The sequence below is a fragment of the Tamandua tetradactyla genome, chromosome 4, assembly GCF_023851605.1.
Source record: "Tamandua tetradactyla isolate mTamTet1 chromosome 4, mTamTet1.pri, whole genome shotgun sequence".
NCBI classification, from domain to species: Eukaryota; Metazoa; Chordata; class Mammalia; order Pilosa; family Myrmecophagidae; genus Tamandua; species Tamandua tetradactyla.
In genome coordinates, this window is record NC_135330.1 from 60,353,069 (window position 1) to 60,373,428 (window position 20,360).

At 53.0% G+C, this 20,360-nt stretch overlaps 1 protein-coding gene across 4 annotated transcripts in view; it reads left to right on the plus strand.

Annotated features, from left to right (window-relative positions):
* PPFIA4 (PPFI scaffold protein A4) overlaps positions 1 to 20,360 on the plus strand; it is a 49,489-nt gene that overhangs the window by 12,964 nt on the left and 16,165 nt on the right. For 3 of the 4 annotated variants that reach the window (XM_077157449.1, XM_077157451.1, XM_077157450.1), the window contains exons 3-23: positions 1,985 to 2,086; positions 2,463 to 2,627; positions 2,936 to 3,010; positions 3,256 to 3,345; positions 3,943 to 4,134; positions 4,450 to 4,596; positions 4,891 to 5,025; positions 7,575 to 7,658; positions 7,958 to 8,089; positions 8,387 to 8,449; positions 9,116 to 9,207; positions 11,209 to 11,317; positions 12,973 to 13,181; positions 14,637 to 14,877; positions 15,373 to 15,408; positions 15,634 to 15,767; positions 16,071 to 16,237; positions 18,143 to 18,236; positions 18,714 to 18,795; positions 19,304 to 19,504; positions 20,225 to 20,287. In XM_077157449.1, coding sequence (XP_077013564.1) covers positions 1,985 to 2,086; positions 2,463 to 2,627; positions 2,936 to 3,010; positions 3,256 to 3,345; positions 3,943 to 4,134; positions 4,450 to 4,596; positions 4,891 to 5,025; positions 7,575 to 7,658; positions 7,958 to 8,089; positions 8,387 to 8,449; positions 9,116 to 9,207; positions 11,209 to 11,317; positions 12,973 to 13,181; positions 14,637 to 14,877; positions 15,373 to 15,408; positions 15,634 to 15,767; positions 16,071 to 16,237; positions 18,143 to 18,236; positions 18,714 to 18,795; positions 19,304 to 19,504; positions 20,225 to 20,287 — 2,613 coding nt within the window. The remainder of the gene's footprint in view (positions 1 to 1,984; positions 2,087 to 2,462; positions 2,628 to 2,935; positions 3,011 to 3,255; positions 3,346 to 3,942; positions 4,135 to 4,449; positions 4,597 to 4,890; positions 5,026 to 7,574; positions 7,659 to 7,957; positions 8,090 to 8,386; positions 8,450 to 9,115; positions 9,208 to 11,208; positions 11,318 to 12,972; positions 13,182 to 14,636; positions 14,878 to 15,372; positions 15,409 to 15,633; positions 15,768 to 16,070; positions 16,238 to 18,142; positions 18,237 to 18,713; positions 18,796 to 19,303; positions 19,505 to 20,224; positions 20,288 to 20,360) is intronic. The other variant, XM_077157452.1, reaches the window with a different exon arrangement.

Sequence of the window (20,360 nt, forward strand, 5' to 3'; positions counted from 1 at the left end):
GGAACACAAGGCCAGTGCTAAAAATAGCTGCCTTTGATGGACTTGTGCTAAGTGGTTTCTATACACTGGCTCCTTTAATCCTCAAAGCAATAGTGAGGTAGGACCCTTATCTCTGTTTTACAGATTAGATTGCTGAGGTCCCTAAGGTTAAGTCACTTGTCCAAGGTCGCACAGCTAAGGAGGGAGGGGTGGGCAGAGCTGAAATTTGATCCCAAGCCTGCAGTCTGCCCTCTCCGGAAGCTTCTTGAGGGTGGGGCTTATGCCTTTCTCAGGACAGGGAACAGAGCAGGTGCTCACAACTGTTTGAATGATGAGTTTCCAAGCCAATGCTCTTAATGACTGGGACGGCCCCAAGGAGGCCACCGCTGTTGAGATGGGCTTTGTGATTTCATCAGGTGTTGCCTGAAGATCAGGCCTCTGTGGGGAGAGGGAGCCCCTTGGACAAAGGTGTGTTGTTGGGAAGGCTGCTGGAGTTTGGAAACAGTAGGATGTGTGGAGTCATGAAAGGGAACAGTGGATAGGAATCAGGAAAGGGAAGTTTGAAAGGACAGGATAAGAAGTTTGTCCTTAATTTTGTAGATTCCACTGCTCTTTGGGCGATTATTCCCGCAGCAGTGTGTCAGATGGGTGAGAATGGTTGGAGGTGGAGGGGACGTCCTGGGGTGGGGAGACCAGGCCCACCACTGAGCTTGAGACAGGAGAGGAGTGAGCACCTGTCCCTGATGGTGTTGTCATGGCGTGGGGCTGCGGGTGTGCCAGAGCCCGCTCTGTGAGTGCAAGCACATGTGTGTGTGTGTGTGTGTGTGTGTAAGCCGATGGGGGAAGCAGCATGGGCCCAGGCCTAGGCTTCCAGGGTGTGAGATGCTTGACCACCTTTGTCCATGCCCTTGATAGAAAGGGAGTAACAAGCGACAGGGTCAGAGGTCAGCGGCTTCTCAGACTCTAGCATCTCCTGGGCCCCTTGTTCTCTTCCCACAACCTTCCTAGCCCCCTTTTCCATGACTTTGGGCCATAAGAACGGATTGCTTTGGGAATTCTTCCTTGGATCATGAATCTTTGGTATACAAGGGACGGTGCAGGTTAGGACAGACTGTAGCCTCTGTTCTGTCACTCTCAGACCTGCAGCATCCATGGCGTTTAGGCCACTCATCTGAAAACTTTTTTAAAAAAGTTTTAAATGAGGTGAGGTTTAATTAAATAAATAGGTTATGATGGGCCTGGAACTGCGGGGCTGCCCTTTCAGCCCTGTCGGCTTGTTATGATGGATAGAGAGGGCTGAAAAGGTGTCTGAGCCTGATGGTGTGGGGCTGGGGCCCCCTCGAAGGGCTGCTTTGTGCCAGGGTATTGGGTAAAGCCAGGACAGACGCCTTGGCCTCAGGTGCCAGGATGCAGCCCTGGTCTGATGGAGCCACATGGCCGATTGGGCAAGTCTGCACTCTTCCTTGCTCCCCGTAGATGGGCCCCTCGCCCCACGACTGGCTAACACTTATTTCACTGGTCACCAGCAGCTTACAAAGCACCGGGAAGCTGGTAAAAGAGCCCCCTGGAGCACTCACTCAGAGGTTATCTTCCTGCCCCCTTCTCTTCTCTCTCTAATCGCCGTTGATTTCTGTTTGGACCTCACAACCCCAAACCAGAAGTGGAACTTCCCTCCATCAGTTTCTAAAAGGCAATTCATGGAATTGCTGGGGAAACTGAAATATGAAGTGGGAGGGGGGCATCATCAGGTCACACCAGTAGCTGGAGTGGCATGGGGCTACAGAGCTGACTCTGTGGCTCTCTCTCGTGTCCAACCCGTTCCCATTCCCTCATGTCCTAACACGTTCTTGGAAACCCCAGGTGATGTGGGTCCCTCACTGCCCTGACTACAGATGTGTAAGGATTGCTCTGGGGGCAGGTAGTGGAAGCAAGGGAAGACTTAGGCATGCACAGAACTCCTTCGGAGATGATTCCCCAAGCACTGAGGGGCCTTGGGGATTTTCAGGAATTTGCCACCCTAACCCGGGAGCTGAGCACGTGTCGGGAGCAGCTTCTGGAGCGGGAGGAAGAAATTTCAGAGCTGAAAGCAGAACGGAACAACACAAGGGTAAAGGGAGGTGGTACGGTGGGCTGGGGTGTGTGGGGCGGGGGCGCGGACATCGGTGTGAACATCTGGACTAAGGGAGCAGGGCCAGGCACAGCCCGAGGGCCATCCTCACCCCTTCGGGCCTTATATCCAGAGGCCATATTCAAGTCCCTTAACCTTCAGTGCTGGGCGTTTCGTGTGTAATTACTGGGCGATGGAAAGTGGCTGGATGGGGGAGAGGCCAGGGCAGCCAGCTTGGGGTGGGCATTCAGTCGGGGCAGCAGTTATTTACCACCCCGTGAGGAAGTCTCGTACTACTTTCACAATGGCGCGGCTGGCGTGGTGCCCCCTGGGTGGAGCGCCCGGGCCTGGGCTCATGGCCCTCCCGCCCTGCCAGCTGCTCCTGGAGCATCTGGAGTGCCTGGTGTCCCGGCACGAGCGGTCGCTGCGGATGACCGTGGTGAAGCGCCAGGCGCAGTCGCCGTCGGGGGTGTCCAGCGAGGTGGAGGTGCTGAAGGCTCTGAAGTCGCTGTTTGAGCACCACAAGGCCCTGGATGAGAAGGTAGTCGGGGCTGCCGGTCCGGGTCTGGCCCGCCGCGCCCAGCCAGGCTCCCCGGGGGCCTCCGTGTGTCCCTTGTCTAGACGTCCACATCCGTGGTTAGGGAAGACTGCCTCTAGCTTGGGGTTTGGCTCCCTCTTGTTGATGGCCTCATTACAGGGACCTCCTGTGAGGATCCCTCCCCAAATTTGCCTCTTAGCATGTCCTTCTCTTTGCCTCGGGCTCAAAATGGTCGACCAAGCCCAGGCCCCTCCAGCCCAAGCCCCGTGGGGGTCTCCCTTTCTTCTTCCCGCTCTCCTTATCTCGGGCAGGTGCGAGAGCGGCTCCGGGCAGCGCTGGAGCGAGTGACCACCTTGGAGGAGCAACTGGCAGGTGCCCACCAGCAGGTAAGCTGCCTGCACCAACCTCCATCTGTCGGCTGCAGTGCCTGGGAGCCAGGCTGGTTTATCCCTCGGCTGCAGTCTGTTCCTTATCTGATTTCTCCCCGAGTCTATTTTGGCTGGGGGCTGCTGGAGAAGGCTGAGCTGGGCACCTCTGTTTGGAAGGCAGGGAAAGGAGGCTCAGAAGGGCCTGGAACATATAACAGGTTCTCTTCTCTCTGACCCATTGTCCTGGGGATTTTGCTCTGTAGGTGTCTGCCCTGCAGCAGGGGACAGGGGCTCGAGATGGAGTGGCAGAAGAGGAGGGGACCGTGGAGTTGGGACCGAAACGCCTATGGAAGGTAGGTCAGGGGGCAACTGTGTAGTAAGGGGCATGTACTCCCCAAGATAGGAGGAGATGGGGGGTCCTCCTTGCCTTAGTTCAGTAGAGTAACTGATTGAATTAAATTTGGGGTCTTCTCTAATCTTCCCACTTCTCTTTCCTTCTTTCCTCCACCCCATCTTCAAAGGAATCTATAGATTTTTGTTTTTGTGTTCCACACTGTTAGGCACATAACAATGCTTGTCAACTTGAATTGAATATTGGGTACTGTTCACCTGTGTATCAGCTTCTCGCAAGGCTCCTTTTCTCTCCATTTCCCTTCATCTTGCTGTTTTCTGGGTTTCAAAAGACAGAGAGTTCAGAGACTATCCTTTCTCCAGAGATAGACAGGAGAGCTAGGGTGTGTGCCCACTGCCTGTGGTGAGCTGGGGGGTGGGCGTGGGGCAAAAGGAGGGAAGGCGTACCTGGAGGCGTGCTCTGCTACTGGGGCGAAGCCGTGCCCAGCTCTGGGGTGCAGGCTCTCTCCCAACTCCCTGGTGAGGGGTAGGGAGGAATTGGGATAGGGACATGGGATGCCCTGGTCTGGTTGCTGACGGGAAGCTCACTGTCCCTGGAGGATGAACCGGGCCGGGTAGAGGAGCTGCAGGAGCTCCTGGAGAAGCAGAACTTTGAGTTGAGCCAGGCCCGGGAGCGACTGGTTACCCTGACAACCACCGTGACTGAACTCGAGGAGGACCTGGGCACGGCCCGCCGGGACCTCATTAAGTCGGAGGAGCTGAGCGGCAAGCACCAGCGGGACCTCCGGGAGGTATGCGAAGGCCTGGCCCTCAGCAGTCTCGTTTTGCTGGGTGCACAGTGTTTGGTACTTAGGAGGACAGCTTCTTGGATGCTCTGGGTGTGGCGGGAGGGTGAGGTAGGGAATGGAGAATGCAAGAGTGAACACTTGGCTGGGCCCGTTGTAGGGAAAGGTGGTGGCAGGGATGGGACGAGGTCAGAAACTGACAGGAGGGAGGAGGGCATGGTGAGGATACAGCCAGCCAGGTGTTGGTGGGAAGGTGCAGACAGAATGGGGGCAAGCCCAGCGGCTGGTGACCTTCCCTCTCATCTCTACTTCTCCCCCCAGGCTCTGGCCCAGAAGGAGGACATGGAGGAACGGATCACCACTCTGGAGAAGCGCTACCTGGCTGCTCAGCGTGAGGCCACATCCATCCATGACCTCAATGACAAACTAGAGAATGAGCTGGCCAACAAGGAGTCTCTACACCGCCAGGTAACTCCTCTGGATGGGTTGGAAGTGTGCAATGCATTTGACTCTGGAGGCCTCGATGATTGTGCCAGACCTTTCCTTGTGACCCAGGAGCTCCAAGGGTCCCAGGGGTCACCTAGGGAAGGGGAAAGCGTCATCCTGGGTGAGTCAGGCATCTTGATCAGCCAAGAACCTAGGTTGTCCCTTGCTGCTCCTGACCTGTCACCTGTGCTCTGCAGACTGAGGCTGGGGCAAGGTGGAGGGGGAGGCAGCTTTAGTGCTCCTTCCTGAACTACCTCCTCGCCCCCACTTTCCCAGTGTGAGGAAAAGGCCCGACACCTACAGGAACTGCTGGAGGTGGCAGAGCAGAAACTGCAGCAGACAATGCGCAAAGCAGAGACTCTGCCAGAGGTGGAGGCTGAGCTGGCCCAGAGAATTGCAGCCCTCACCAAGGCAAGTGGGTGGGAGCCTGGGGACCTGCCTGTGTCCTTTGCTTCCTGAGCCCGTATGGAACCAGGCAGTGAGCAGAGAGGGTGGAAAGCAGTTGGGCTGGGAGCCAGAAAACCATTTCCCATTGAGGGTTTCTGGGAAACACACAACCCTGTGTCTGTCCGTTAGAAAAAGTAATCCCTCCCTCTTCACCCCACAGGACTGTGATACAAACATTAGAAGGGGGGTGAGAGTACATTAAGAAGTAGAAGAGACTATGCCAATGCAGATTATTTCTATTGTCATTTATACTACTGTGGTTAAAATTCTTTTTGTTTAGGGCTGGAGAGGAAAGGTTAGGACTTTCATCTCCAAAAAGGTGACATCTGAAGAGGGTGGGAGTGGGAGTTTAGACTGAACGCCTTCTCTTTATCAAATTGCAGCATTCTAGATCTAGATTCCACCCCTGGTTGCTTGAAGCTTTAGGATGAATGAAAAGGAGTATGCTTTTGCCTAGTGGATAGTTAATTTTGTGGAGGTATTTAGGCTGAAAACATGAACGGCTCTGGAAGAGTTGGGGAAATGCGTGAACACAGATACGTGGTGGGTTAAGGAAGAGGATTTAGGAGTGTTTGCAGCAGGTTGGAAGCTTTCAGGAGGGCCTCTCTGGGTCATGCAGTGACCCCCAACCTGGGGAGAGAAGGAAACCAGTACTTAGTAAGCACCGGGCACTTGGGTCTTTGCAGGAGGGGGGCTGGCCAGAGTGGCAGCTCGGGTGCTTTGGGGGTGGAATCCACAGCCTGGCCATTCCTCAATAGACCCAAGACCAAGTCTGATTCTGCTATTGACTGGCCCAGTGACCTTGAGACAGTCACCCCCTCCCTTATTGGGTCTCAGTGTCTTTATCACTATGAGGAAAGGGTTGGCCTTGGTCTCTAAGCAAGTGCTTTGTAGCCCCTAGGAATGAAGGACTAGATTTAGATTACAACCGAGGATGTTATGTGTGGGATGCTGAGCAGTCAGCTTTGATGTCTCCCAAAAACTGACAAGAAGGGATGAGCTGAAGTGATTAATATGTTCAAGTGAGTCTTAGTAGGAGGGTTTTAAGGAAGGATTCCTGAGTATAAGATGTGTTCTTTTCTGGAATAACTCATCAGTGGAGACAAGAGAGGGACATGAAAGAAGAGGGAGACCACTCTTCCTGGGCTGGTTTAATGACAACAGTAGTAGCCATAGATAACATTAGTTGATGCTTATTGTGTTCTCAGTGCTTTCCATGGATTATTCCGTTTAATCCTCACAATGATCCAATTTATGGGCATTAGGTTCTGTTACTATTCATGTTTTGCAGTTGAGGAAATTAAGGCACGTAGAGATTCTTCAGTGACTTGCCCAAGGTCACCACCCAGCTGATAAGAGAGGAAGCCAGGATTTGAATCTAGGCAGTAAAGCTTGAGTCTGTTGCAGTTTCAGCTATCTGGAGGAATTGTGGAAATTTATAGTAGTTCATGCTTTCAGGTGGAGCTTTTCTGGAAGTGTGTGTGTATGTGTGTATGTTATGATTTCTTGAGCACCAGCTTTGCCAGTTTTATTTTATGTTATTTTTTTAAATACCAAAAAACACCAAGCAAACGCAAACATTCCTATTTTGATCATTCCGTTCTACATATATAATCAGTAATTCACAATATCATCACATAGTTGCATATTCATCATCATGATCATTTCTTGGAACATTTGCATCTATTCAGAAAAAGAAATAAAACGAAAACAGAAAAAAAAATTATACATAGCATACCCCTTACCCCTCCCTTTCATTGATCACTAGCATTTCAAACTAAATTTATTTTAACATTTGTTCCCCTTATTATTTATTTTTATTCCATATGCTCTACTCATCTGTTGACAAGGTAGATAAAAGGAGCATCAGACACAAGGTTTGCACAATCACACAGTCACATTGTGAGAGCTGTATCATTACACAATCATCTTCAAGAAACATGGCTACTGGAACACAGCTCCACATTTTCAGGCACTTCCCTCCAGCCTCTCCATTACATCTTGACTAACAAGGTGATACTCTACTTAATATGTAAGAATGTCCTCCAGGATAACCTCTTCACTCTGTTTGGAATCTCTCAGTCATTGACACTTTGTCTCATTTCACTCTTCCCCCTTTTGGTCAAGAAGGTTTTCTCAATTCCTTGATGCGGAGTCCCAGCTCATTCTAGGATTTTTGTCCCACGTTGCCAGGAAGGTCCACACCCCTGGGAGTCATGTCCCACGTAGTCAGGGGGAGGGTGGTGAGTTTGCTTGTTGTGTTGGCTGGAGAGAGAGTCTGCCAGGTCTTCAGGCTAACCCTACGCTGGAAGAAGGTAGGGAAAACCTAGGATGGGAGAGGGTATTGCGAAGAAAGGCGACGGTGTTTGCAATTCTGATAGGTGGGAGCTGGGCTTCATTGGTACTTGGGGCTCTGATGCCCAAATCCGTCTGGCACCAAAGTGCACGGGATTTGGGCCTGAGCAGGAGGAGCAGAGAGACTGACAGGCTTTGCTGACACTCACTGCACCCAGGCTGAAGAACGGCATGGCAGCATCGAGGAGCACCTGAGGCAGCTGGAGGGGCAACTGGAGGAGAAGAACCAGGAGCTGGCGAGAGTAAGGACACTCCCAGTGCACCACCCCGGCATGATCTGTGGCAGGACCACTGGGGAGTGGTGGCAGCTGCGGAAGGGCCTGCTGTAGAGAAGGGGTGGGGTCTGGCCTGGGACAGAGCCACAGAGGGGAGGATGTGGGCCAGCTGGTGCGGAGGAGGTGGTCAGGAGAGCTGGAGATGGGGGCTCCAGGGGCACGAGAAGGGGCCAGGTGAATGGGGTCGCAACCCTGAGGGGGTAGGTGGATGACTGTGGGGGACGGCCGTGAGAAGGCCCTGAGGTGGCCTGGTACCTGGTGGGCAGGTGCGCCAGCGGGAGAAGATGAACGAGGACCACAACAAGCGGCTGTCCGACACCGTGGACCGGCTGCTTAGCGAGTCCAACGAGCGCCTGCAGCTCCACCTCAAGGAGCGCATGGCAGCCCTAGAAGAGAAGGTACAAGGGCGGTGGGCCTGGATGAGCCATGAGCCGGAGGGAGGGGGAGAGGCGGGCCCAGGTGAGGTGTGGGTGGAGGGGCGGGGCCGGGATGGGAGGGGTGAGCAGGGCTGTCCCGGTCCCGCACTCAGGGTGCGGGTGGAGTTGGCCTGGAGAAACCCAGAGAGGCTGGAAGAGGGAGAAGCGAGATGGGGCTCGGACAGGGCGGGAGAGTGGCTCTGGAGGGTCGGGAGAGGGTCAGAGCTGGGGGAGGGATTTCCCGGCCTGAACCAGAGCCCCTGGGTTGTTCTCCCCCAGAACACGTTGATCCAGGAGTTGGAGAGCTCCCAGCGGCAGATCGAGGAGCAGCACCACCACAAGGTAGCCCACCGGCTGGCCCCGCCCGGGCTCCGAGGGTCGCCTGTTTTCCATGCAACTGCTCTGACACTTGGCGCTGTGTTAGTCAGTGTCTTAGCCCGTGTATATACATTTCTTCATTAATCTTCACTGTAGCGCATCACAGTGGCTACATCACGATGCGCCTGTAAAAAAGAAGCTGAGGCATAAGCATGGGCCCTAGGGTGGCCTGGGAGCAGAAGCAGGCAAGGCCCAGCAAGGGGCTTATCAGACGGATTTGATGGGGATCTGGAACCCGGGTACTTATTGAAGGATGAGCCACTGTCCGTGCCTCAGAAATGTCCGTGAAGTCTGGAGAGCACGAGGGGTCCCTGTGCTGCCAGGCTCGTGTCCTCACCTGTGGTTGGTGGCGAGGGGTCAGCAGGCCTGTTCCAGTACAGTCCCAGACGGACCCCTGTCCTGGCCCCACGCCGCCTGCGCCTCCGCCGACCCTTCTGCTCACTATCCAGTTGGACCTCTTTCGCTTTGGTGTCATCTGTGGGCCTGGCTTGGGGCCCCTGGCTTTGGACTGTGCAGTGCATTCTTCTGCTCCTCTCCAACTCTGCTGTCCTCTCTGTCCTTTTCTGATTCCCACTCTCCCCTCTCTGCCCCTCCCCGGCCCCCACCCCACCCTGGGTCTGCCTGGCACAGGGCCGCCTGTCTGAAGAGATTGAGAAGCTGCGCCAAGAGGTGGACCAGCTGAAGGGTCGAGGGGGGCCGTTTGTGGATGGCATCCACTCCAGGTACTGGAGCACGGGAGGATGGGCGCGCTGGGATGGGGTCCTGGACAGACCCTGAGGAAGGTGACTCCCCCCGACAAAACGACTGCCCAGGACCCCAGGGTCCTCCTCCTATCCAGGGCGGGACATTGAGGCTCACAGAACTTGGTCACAGTCACCCAGCTCACTTGGGCAGTTTAGAGGCGAGCACTTGTCCTCTAAGAGGTGCTGCAAGGCAAGTAAAGCAGGTGATGCTCCGGGACAGAGACCATGCTTCCTGCTTCCTTGACGAGAGGCATGCCCTTGGAGAGGGGCCTGCTGCATTACCTGCTCACACGTGCCCCACAGTGCCTGCCGATGGGAAGTGCCACTTGCTCTAGTTCTTTTTAAGACACTGTCTTTAGAGCCCTGGGAGTGGCAGGCAGCGGGCAGAAAGACAGCAAGAGAGTTTGAAATGAGGCAAGAATGTCCTTACTGCTGAGAGTTGAGATGCCACTTTCCTAATAAGGTTGTGGCATCCCTTTTCCTGAAAACATTTTAAGAGATAGTGAGTGGAGCTTCCCCCCAGTGCTTGAATTAGGCCCGCATTTTAGGGAACTTCTGGGTTTTTTCTCCCCATTTTGGGTACCAATTGACAGTGATCTCAGACTTCAAGCCTAACTTCAGTTCTCTGCCCAGGGCAAAGATCAAGGAGACTGAGTGGATGATGCCACTCAGGTCCACCTGTCTTGGCCATCTCCTCTATAAAGCAAAGCCTCTTAGATCAGAGCCCTGCAGACCCCTTCAGGCATGTGCTTTGTTATGTCAGGGAAGTAGGGACCAGCTTCCCTGAAGAGAGGTTAAGGGAGATGCATTTGTCTATGTGTGTGTGTGTGTGTGTGTGTGTGTGTGTGTGTGTGTGTGTGTGTGTGTGTGTGTGTGTCGGGGAGAGGTGGGTGCCGTAGTCCTCAAATTAGGGAAAGGGACATTGAACTTGAAGGAGAGAAGCTCGTGGGTGTCTGGGGTAGCAGAGAATTAAGTACCATCTTCAAGTTCGTTAAGAATTATTGTGCAGGGATTTGGAGAGAAGCAAGGAATGAAGACAGAAAGCAATAGTTGGGATTACCCCTATTTTTCTCCCTCTGTAGATTGCTCAAAAGAAATCAAGCCCCCAATTTAATAAAGCATGGTGTACAGTATATGAAGCCATTTGCCACTGCTTGCTTTCTTTAATGGTTGGGAATCCCTGGCCTTGACCTCTGGGGCCCAAGTCTTGGAATTGGGACTGAGTTGCCAGGGAGAAAAGGGGGATAAAGCAGGAGCCCCCCTTGCCTGTTCTCCACCTACCTTGTATAGTCTTGTAGTCTCACCCTGTTCCTTAGCTCTGGGGTCCCTCAAGGCTTCCAAGGTTGTAAGGATAGAGGAAGAAGTCTCAATAGGGAAGGGGTCTAGATATTCCAGAGGGTCATTCTTGGGATCCTAAAATCTCAGAGTTGCAATAGACAAAGTGTTTTCTCTGGTCTGTGTCTCTGATTCAGTGGCAGGGTCTTCCGAAGTTTCCTGGTGAGATTATGGGGAGACCCAAAGAGAGTTGTTGGGAGAAGACTAAGAAACAAAGCCCTCAGAGTTAAAAGGACTTTCCAAAATCATCCCTTCCAACTTCTCACATTGTCAGGAGCCCTCCTGCACCATTCTTGAATACCACTTCAAGCCATTTGCCACTGCAAAAAAAACAAGATGGAAACTTGTTTTTTCTCCAAAACTGCAGTTGCATCATAAGTCAACTCTTGCTTTTTTAGAAGATCCTTCTAATGTTTAATGGAAAGCTGTCTCCCTAGAACTTTCTCCCCTGGGTCATTCTGACCCTGAGAACAAGAGAGAATGAGTCTAATCTCTTGCTTACAGGGCAGCCCTTCACATATGTATGATAGCTCTATGTCTTGCTAAAATCTTTCTTCTCTGAGCTGAAGATCCCTTAGCTCTTTGGTGTGATTTGGGACTCTCAGTCCTCAGCTTCATCTTTTTCCTCCCCTTCCACCTCTCAAGGTCCCATGTGGGCAGTGCAGCAGACGCGCGTTTCTCCCTGAGCACAACCACCCACGTGCCCCCAGGTCTGCATCGCCGCCACTCATTACTGCGGGAAGAGTCAGCCAAGGTGAGGGGGTGGAGGTTGAATGTGTATGTGTGGGGTGTCTCCCTGGGGACTTTGGGGTCCGTTCGGCCGCGTGCCTGGCTCCAGTTACACAGACGGCCGGCGGGTGGTGCAACTCTTCCCCCTGCCCTCCCCCATGGCGACAACAGCTGCAGCCCTGGGTTTGGGGCCATTGTCAGCTGCAACAGCTGTGGCCCCCCCACCCCAACCTCCTGGTGGGCGAGAGGGAAGGGGCTGGCAGGCAAGAGGGAAGGGGCTGGCGGGCGGCCCCACAGAAGCGTGTGTGCGTGTGCCTGAGTGGGCAGGCGTGTGCTTCTGGTGGTCAGGGTGAGGGATGCAGAAGATGGAGTTGGCAGTCTTTCTGCAACAAAATCTGTGGCTTATGGGGGAGGTGAAGGAGGGATGACAGGTTAACTGGGCCCTTGGGATGGCACCTGGAGTTTTCTCAGAGGCAGCTGAGAGTTCATGCTGTCTGAGTCTGACTAAGTAGATTATGAGGGAACCAGAAGGGATAAGGGTTAGAAAAGGGTTGACTTTTCTGTCTTTCAGGGAAATGTGCTTTCTGCCTGGTCCCCTAATTGTTAGCCTAGCTCTATTCAGAGCCCAGGCCTTCTATGTGCTCTGGGGCACTATATGATAAAGAAGGAACTCTCAGTCTGATGGGGGGAAATACCTAATCTGATGTGGGAATCACAGTCTGAAGGGGGTCCTTTTTCTCTCTCCCCTCACCCCTTTGCTCTTTCTGTTTATGTGAGGACATAGCAGCTGTGCAGGGGCTCAAGCTAAAGGCTGCAGGAGCTAAAAAAGAGTCCTAAGGGGGAATTTGGGGGTTAAGGTCAGAGAGGAATGGGTGTTAGAGCACCTCTCTGTCCTTGGCCCCCTCCCTCCTCTTTCCCCTGCTTTTCTGACTCTCCCAGTCTGATTATGTACCCTGTCCTTTCCCGGACCTTTGTCCACCTAAGAGATTTGTGGGATGATTTCTGAGAAGCTGCCACCCTTGAGGGTTGGTCAGAGGGTCCTGCAATGTGTGGAAACTTGGAGAGACACAAGACAGTCAGGCATGGCTTTTTCTTGTTCACTGTATCTACCACCCTTTTGGGGTTTGTATTCATAGAAATTGATAGTCATTATATAGTACTTAATTATGTGCCAGACGCTGTGCTAAGTGCTTTATGCAAATTTCCTCTTTTAATTCTCACAACTACCTATGCAGTAGGTACCATCATCCCCATTTTACAAATTAAGAAACTGAGGCACAGAGAGGTTAAGCAACTTTCCCACGATTGCACAGTTAGTATTTAATGAAGCCGAGATTCAAGCCAAGGCAGTTTTCTCTGGAATCTGTTCATAACTACTATGCGATCTAGCTTCTTGATTAGTTAGAGTACTATTTCTTAGACTTTAATATGCAAACAAATCACCTGGGACTGTTGTTGAAATTCAGATTCTTAATAAGCAGGGTCTAGGATGGGGTCTGCATGTCTAACAAGCTCCCAGGAGAGGCCAGTGCTGCTGGGTCCTAGGACCACACATTGAGTAGCACAGAGTTAAGAGTTCTTTCAGAGGGAGGTGGTAGATGTGGGGACTGGCTTGTTTCTCAGCTACCTTGGACCTTGGGAATTCTTTTTATTACCCCTTTGCCCTCCCTTTTTGCTTAGGACTGGGAGCCATCTTCACTGCCAGGGGTGCTGGCCCCCACAGCCGCCCCTGCCTTTGACAGTGACCCTGAGATCTCCGATGTAGATGAGGAGGAGCCAGGGGTCCTGGTGGGCTCCATGGATGTCGTCTCCCCCAGCGGCCACTCGGATGCACAGACCCTGGCCATGATGCTGCAGGAGCAGCTGGATGCCATCAATGAGGAGATCAGGTCAGGGCAGGGACAGTGGCCCAGGAAGTGCCCGAAAGGACAGGGGCTCCTTTGTGCTTGGGTGCTGCAGGAAAATCCCATGTGTTTGCTTCCTTCTTACAGCTACACCCTTTGAGGGCCACAGTGTGGGCCCCCTCTGCCCTCTGTGTGGCATCAGGCAAGGCTCTGGCACAGTGAGGGACAGAGAGAAACAGGGACTTCGGATTGATGTCTCAAACTCCCCTCTCAGGGCTGGTGACGGAGCTGGGCTTGGTAAAAGTAGGCTGCATCCTATTCACTGAGAGTGGAGTGCCCACCTACTGAGACCATCTTGGGGTGGCAGCTTTGTAAACGTTTCGGTCAGCATTACCATGCCCCTGGGGTAGACAGCATCATCTCCATTTTCCAGACAAAGGAGCAGAAACTCAGCAAGGCTAAGTGACTTGTCCAAGCCGCACACCTAGTAAGTGGCAAACGTGGTCCACTCTGCCAGCCTTCCCATACCCGGTGAGGCATCCAACAGCGACCAGTGCCAGGGAGTGTTGTCAGAAGCCTCCTTTATACCCTGCGCTTTGGAAAGTCCATTAATGTGAATGACAAACAACAAATCAGAGCCAGAGAATATCCGAGTCTTGCAGGGTCCTAGAGGTTATCTTGTTTGGAGATTTTTGGATTTTGCTGAACAGTAAAAAAAAAAAAAAAAAGAAAGACAAATAGAAGAATATAAGGGTACTAATGTAAGGACTGCCAACTTAATGCAATGTAAAAGAAATGCCACTTACTGTCACAATCATTCTGTAAAAGGAAGGAAATTTTAACATCCCTAAAGTAGGAAAGTCATATTCTCAGAATAAGGACAAGTCCTTCTCCATAAAAGAGGGTTGGTATCTTCCAACCAGCTCTGTGTGTGTGTGTGTGTGTAGATGTGTATGAGTGAGTGTGTACAAACACCCCAGCACTCCTCCTTTCTGAGTGCCTCGCCCTGCCCCGCATAACACCATTCTCATAATTTTTCTCACTTTCCACTGGAGCAGGGAAAACTCTGTTAGGGCTCAGCATCAGTTAAAGGCCCTGTTAAAGGTTCTGATTACTCCCGACATTGTATATATTGGGAAACTGAGGCCCAGAAAGCGGAGTGCCTGACTCATCCCTACAGTTCGTGGGAGGTCAAGAATTCTGACTTCCAGGATGGTTTGTGTTCTCCTGATTAAGCTGCCTCCTTCCCCAGCACCTGCTTTCGTTGAACTGGGGAGGCAGGTGCTAAGAGAGGAGGAATACGTTTCCAAGCTAGGGTGGGAAAGAAACTGTGCTGTGGCCGTGCCCTGTCTACCCCTGCAAAGCCAGAAACAATGGGGCGCCCCAGGCCTTGCCTTCTGTGCGTGGTGGTTGGGTGGGAATGCAGACGGTACCCGGCACCTACCTCCTGCCGGTCCTTACCGGGGCTAATGGTGAGGCCCGCTTTTGCCCGCCTCCTAGGATGATCCAAGAGGAGAAGGAGTCCACCGAGCTCCGTGCTGAGGAGATCGAGACCCGCGTGACCAGTGGCAGCATGGAGGCCTTAAACCTGACGCAGCTGCGAAAACGCGGTTCCATCCCCACTTCTCTGACTGCCCTGTCCCTGGCGAGCGCGTCGCCCCCACTCAGCGGCCGCTCCACACCGAAGCTTACCTCGCGCAGCGCTGCCCAGGACCTGGACCGAATGGGGGTCATGACCCTGGTAAGAATCCTAGGGCACTTGACAGGGCATGTCTTTCAGCCCCTGGCTCTGCTTTGGAGTCTGGCTGAGGGGCGTTTATAGGGCTCACTCTCTTGATGGGTCCTGCCATCTTCTTCCCATGGCGAGTGCAGATCCCGGGATGTCAGACTACCAGCATGCACTTCCGGGTTTGGAAAGGGCCTGTGTAGTATCTTCCTTGCCCGCTGCCTTGATAAGCACAGAATAATTAAGAGCCTCACCTCCCCTGCCCACCCCTCTTCCTTTACTTCCAGAGAAAGCCCTGCCTTGTGTATCCAGGCCAGCTTTGGGGGGCTGCGGTATTATCTCTAGGCCTGTGTGAGGCCCTGAGGGCCCTGATGGGGCCAGGAGAGCCTGGGGAGAGCCTGGGGAGATGAGAGTCCCAGCTCCTCATCTAAGGTCACTGGGCTCCCCCTGGGGTTGACTTTAAGGCATCCAGAAGGTGAGTCCAAACTCACCCTTGGCTCTCTCTTCCAGCCCAGTGACTTAAGAAAGCATAGGAGGAAGCTGCTGGTGAGTGCTGCCCGATAACCCAGGTACTAGTGGGTGAACTGACCCCAGGCCCTTCCCTTTCAGCCTCTTCTCCCTGGGCCCTTGATTCTGAGTCTGATCTCAGAGAGGCCCCCAGGGGAGGCCTCCCCCCCGTGCATTTCTCCCTGCTCTTCTGCCTCGTCCGGGCTGGGTAGGCAGGCCCCAGATCTTTCCCTCTATCCCCTGACGGCTCCACTGTCTGTTCAGTCGCCAGTGTCTCGGGAAGAGAACCGAGAGGATAAAGCCACCATAAAATGTGAGACTTCTCCTCCTTCCTCACCCAGGACGCTGCGACTAGAGAAGCTTGGCCACCCAGCCCTGAGCCAGGAAGAAGGCAAGAGGTGAGTGGAGCAGGCCCCTCCTCTACTCTCTCCATTCCTGGGGTCGTCTCATCCCTCCCCTTGCTTCTGAATGGACTGCAGCTCGCCTATCTCAGGTGCCCGAACATCTCACTTCTCTTTGCAACACCACCAGGAAGGACATTCCTGTGTCTCTGTTAGCATCTGCTCTGATCATTCCCCTTTACCCCCACCCCAACTCTGACATTTAATGTAAGTTCTTCCTGAGGTCTAACTTCCATCTCTCTTGCTGTAATTTAAGTATGTTTCTTCTCATCCCACCCCCTCCTGGCTGTCATCCTTTAGTTCCTTGGAGGATCAGGGCAGCAACCCCAGCAGCAGCAACAGCAGCCAGGACTCCTTACACAAGGGTGCCAAGCGCAAGGGAATCAAGTCATCCATCGGCCGACTGTTTGGGAAGAAGGAGAAAGGCAGGCTGATCCAGCTGAGCCGGGACGGAGCCACGGGCCATGGTCTCTGTCCCCCTCCTAGTGAAGGGGTGGGGGTGGGGTGGGGGAGACAGAAGCAGGGACTCTGTTCAGATTGGGTCTTCTCTGCCTGCTTCCACCGGCAGGCAGGTTTCAGGTCCAGAGAAACTGGAGTTTCCTGTTAGAGTTCTTTCACTATGAGTCTGGGCTGCCTGTCAGGGGGTGACTCCTTCTAGTAGAAGGGCAAAGCAGAGTCTGGATGGATACTTAATTTTCATGCCTTAAAAGGGATTCTTGTTTTGAGTGACAGATTGGACCTCTGTGGTTTTTCTGATGTCACTGTCCTCCAGACCTATGGGAAGTAAACCAGCAAAACCAAGGAAGAGAAACTTCTTGTTTCTTCCTTTAGAAGAGTCTATTTGATTGGAACTTACTTCTAGAATACCTGGCCTCCAGGATTCAACAGCATTATAATTCCTAATTATGGTTTTGTAAACAGTAAATTCAAGTACCTGCTTGGGCAGGGGTCGCGTTGTTACCGCTCTGTGATGATAGAAAGTTCTGGTACATGCTTGATATGCGGCATTTCTTTCCCGCCTCTCTTCAGTCATCTGTTTAGCAAACATTTATTGAGTAACTGCTGTATCCAAGGTATAGTCTTAGGTGTTGGAGTGGCAGTCCATCCTTTCAAGGAGCTCAGTGGCTAATGCAATGGAAAATAAGTAAAGTGACAGTTCCCAAGCACTGTAATGAACTTCTGGAATTCAGAAGAGATGGGTATTTAACTAAGCCTTGGAACAATGGGGTTGCTGGAGTGGCCTTCTCTGCCAGGCAACACCTGAGCTGTAGCTGGAAGGATAAATACGCGTTAGCCAAGAAGAGGGAGATGTAGTCGAGCAGGGGGGCAGGTTTTAAGGAGGGGAAAGGCTTTCACGTGAGAGCCCTATACACAGTTGAGTGCCATCAGGGTGGGGAAGGGGGAGTGGGAAAAATGAATTTGGACAGCTAAGCCCAGGTCAGCTCTTAGGACCTTGTAAAGTCTGCTGAAGAGGCAATGGGAGCGTTGGCGGATTTCATGGAGGAGAGGACTGTGATCAGCTGGGAGAATCCAAATGCTTAATTGCTCCATCCTGCATCTGAGGAAGGTGTGAATCTTCCAGCTGAATGTGGAGGAGAGGCAGCCAGGGAATGAGAGCGGTCCGCTCACCCCAGCCCGCAGCGGGTACAGGAAGTTGTGGAGTCAGCCGTAGACCGGGGAAGCTCAAAATGTCCCACCAGGGAAGAGGCATTTAATGTGAAAGATTTCCTCTCTGATTGATTTCTGGATTCCTCACATCCATTGCCCTTTGTACAGTGGAAATTCTTATATAGAAATGATTTCCAAGATGCTGCCCCTTGCCATGAATTCTGTAAGGTTCTGGCAGCAGTTCAAGGAGATTCTTAAAGGAAGAGGGCAGAGCTGTGCGTGTCCCCTTTGCAGTTTTGTACGAGTGTGCGCCCAGAGAAAGAGGCTGAGTGATGCATGTCTCAGCCTGCCCTGTTTCCCCACCCCTCGGCTTGTCAGGATAATCCTCTCTGAGTCTCATGTCTGGCTCTCTGGGTTTCCTTTGCACCTTAGCTTGGAGGAAGGACAGGTTCTGTTTAGAATTCGGTTGCTGTTAGGGAAGAATAATTTCAGCCCATCCCGGCTAGAAAACACCTCTGGGCTGAGGCTTCCGGGGATGGGGATGACTCATTTAATGTGACTCTGGGGCAGACTTGGACGCAGGGATGTTGAGCGGAGGCTCCAGGAATAATGAGCCATCCCATAAAGGCTGACACGTGCCCAGGAGGACTCATGGGTTGTCATATTCTGAGGCACCTCCCGCCGCTTCTGCTCACCTTCCCTGGTTCAGGCCGAGGGAGGAGAAGCAGAGCGCCTGGCTGACGCGCCCCTCTCTTCCCTTCAAGTTGTGCTAACAGACTCCGAGCTCAGTCTGCAGGAGCCCATGGTGCCTGCCAAGCTGGGGACCCAGGCAGAGAAGGACCGGCGGCTAAAGAAGAAGTAAGAGCCATAGGCCTGGGTCTGCCAGGGTGCGGCCCAGCTCCCCACCCACTTCCCTTTTTCTGGGCTTCCCTGGGTCCTGAGCTTAGGGAGCCAGTGCCCAGCCAGGCCCATTATGAACTGGGTTGGCCTGGTCTGTGTGGGCACAGCGGGGGCTGGGAGGTGGTTCTTAGATGGCCCTACAGAGAAGGAGGGCAGGAGGCTATGGAAGAGTAATGGCCCTGTGGGTCTCTGACAAGGCAGACTGAAATGGCTAAGTCAGTTATGAGTGAGGTTGTATGCAAACCTACATCCTCTGCAGGATGGAGAGACGTTTCTTTCTAGGTGTCACCCTGCTTCAGGCCTAGAGTAGAGGTGGCAGTCCCAGGGTTCGGGAGTGGGGTACTGTGAGTCCAGTTCTTGGCATGACCCAGCAGTCCCCAGGAGTAAGCACAGTTGGGAGACAAGGGCTAGTTAGTCTATTTTTCCTCCTGCAAGACACCAGCTGCTTGAAGATGCCCGTAGGAAAGGAATGCCCTTTGCTCAGTGGGATGGGCCTACGGTGGTCTCCTGGCTGGAGGTAAGCCCCCGGCAAAGAGGGTCACCCAGGGAAACGGTGGGAAGGTCATATGGGGTACGACAGGGACTCTTGAGGCAGAGGGTAGTGTTTTGCAGCACGTTTCACCCCTGCCAAGTACGCATGTGCTGTGTGTAGCTTTTAACCCTCTCTCACCATAATGAGTTCCTTTGGAGGACAGAATTGGTGCTTCTCACTGGTGCCTCCTGGGTAGCTAAGTGTGGATGAGTGCTACTAATTATCACTGGGGCATTAGACTTTCACAGGCAGTTCCACTCTTCATATAGGCTGTCCCCAGGGGATACCCACCCACCTCCCCAGGCCTCAGATTTTTTATTGGTAAAATGGGAGAGACAGGGATTTGATGATGGTCATCTCTATGTTTCTTTGTGTCCGTGTTTTGCACTTGCTCAACTAAGACCATTGCCCCTTGGTATTTCTAAGCTTTTGGCAATGGAGCTCAGATCTTGGGAAAGGGACTGACTCTCCTGCCTGTGCCCTGCGTCTGCAGCTCTGGGTGGGGATGCCTGCCTGGTACGTGGCAGCCTGCCGGGCCAATGTCAAGAGCGGTGCCATCATGTCTGCCCTGTCGGATACTGAGATCCAGCGGGAGATTGGCATCAGCAATGCCCTACACAGGCTCAAGCTCCGGCTGGCCATCCAGGAGATGGTGTCACTGACCAGCCCCTCCGCCCCACCCACCTCCAGGACTGTGAGTGGCCTCTCTGTCATCCAGGATGTTTTCAGAGGCCCTGGGATAGTGTTTGAACAGCCTTCCATTGGTTTTGGGGAATATGGCAGCATTAAGCCCCAACACCCCTACCACCATCCCCACAAAGGACCCTGCCTCATCTCCAGGAGGAGGTGACATTGATTCTAGGGGGATTCCAGCAGGCCTGGTTCCCTGCCTCCCACATGCCACCCATGGGCTCCATTTTCCCATTCCTACCTTGTCAGGATTCCAGATCTTTGAGCAGGCTTTCTAGGATGGGACTTCTGGAATTCTGTGGTGTTGCCAGATTGGGGGAAGCAGAAGGAGTAGGACACTTGTGAATTCTGCCCTTGTCCTCAAACTCTCATGAGAATGCAGACTACTCCATGGGCTCCTGGGAGAAAATATTTCATTGTAGTCTTTCTCTGTGCCTGGGGTCAGCCTCTACTCCAGATCAGCACCATTTATTCATATGCATTCAGGAAACATTTATTGAGCACCTTCTACATGCCAGGTACGATGTTAAGAAATGCGGATATGATGATACAAGAGGTATGTCCCTGCAATCAAGTAGCTCAGGGCTTGACAGGGTGCAGAGCCCTCAACTCCTATGGGAGGATTTAGAGGAAGAGATTTTGTCTTTGTCCTTGGGGCCCCCATCCTTAGGGGGAGACTGGGGATGCACAGCTAGGACCAGCTAGTTTTCCTCTCTTCCTACAGTCTTCTGGGAATGTCTGGGTCACCCATGAAGAGATGGAAACTCTAGCAACATCTACTAAAACAGTGAGTCTGGGCCTTGGCCCTGGGGCTGGGGACTGAGTTGGGGCTGATGATTCCCTTGAGGATGCGGAGAAGG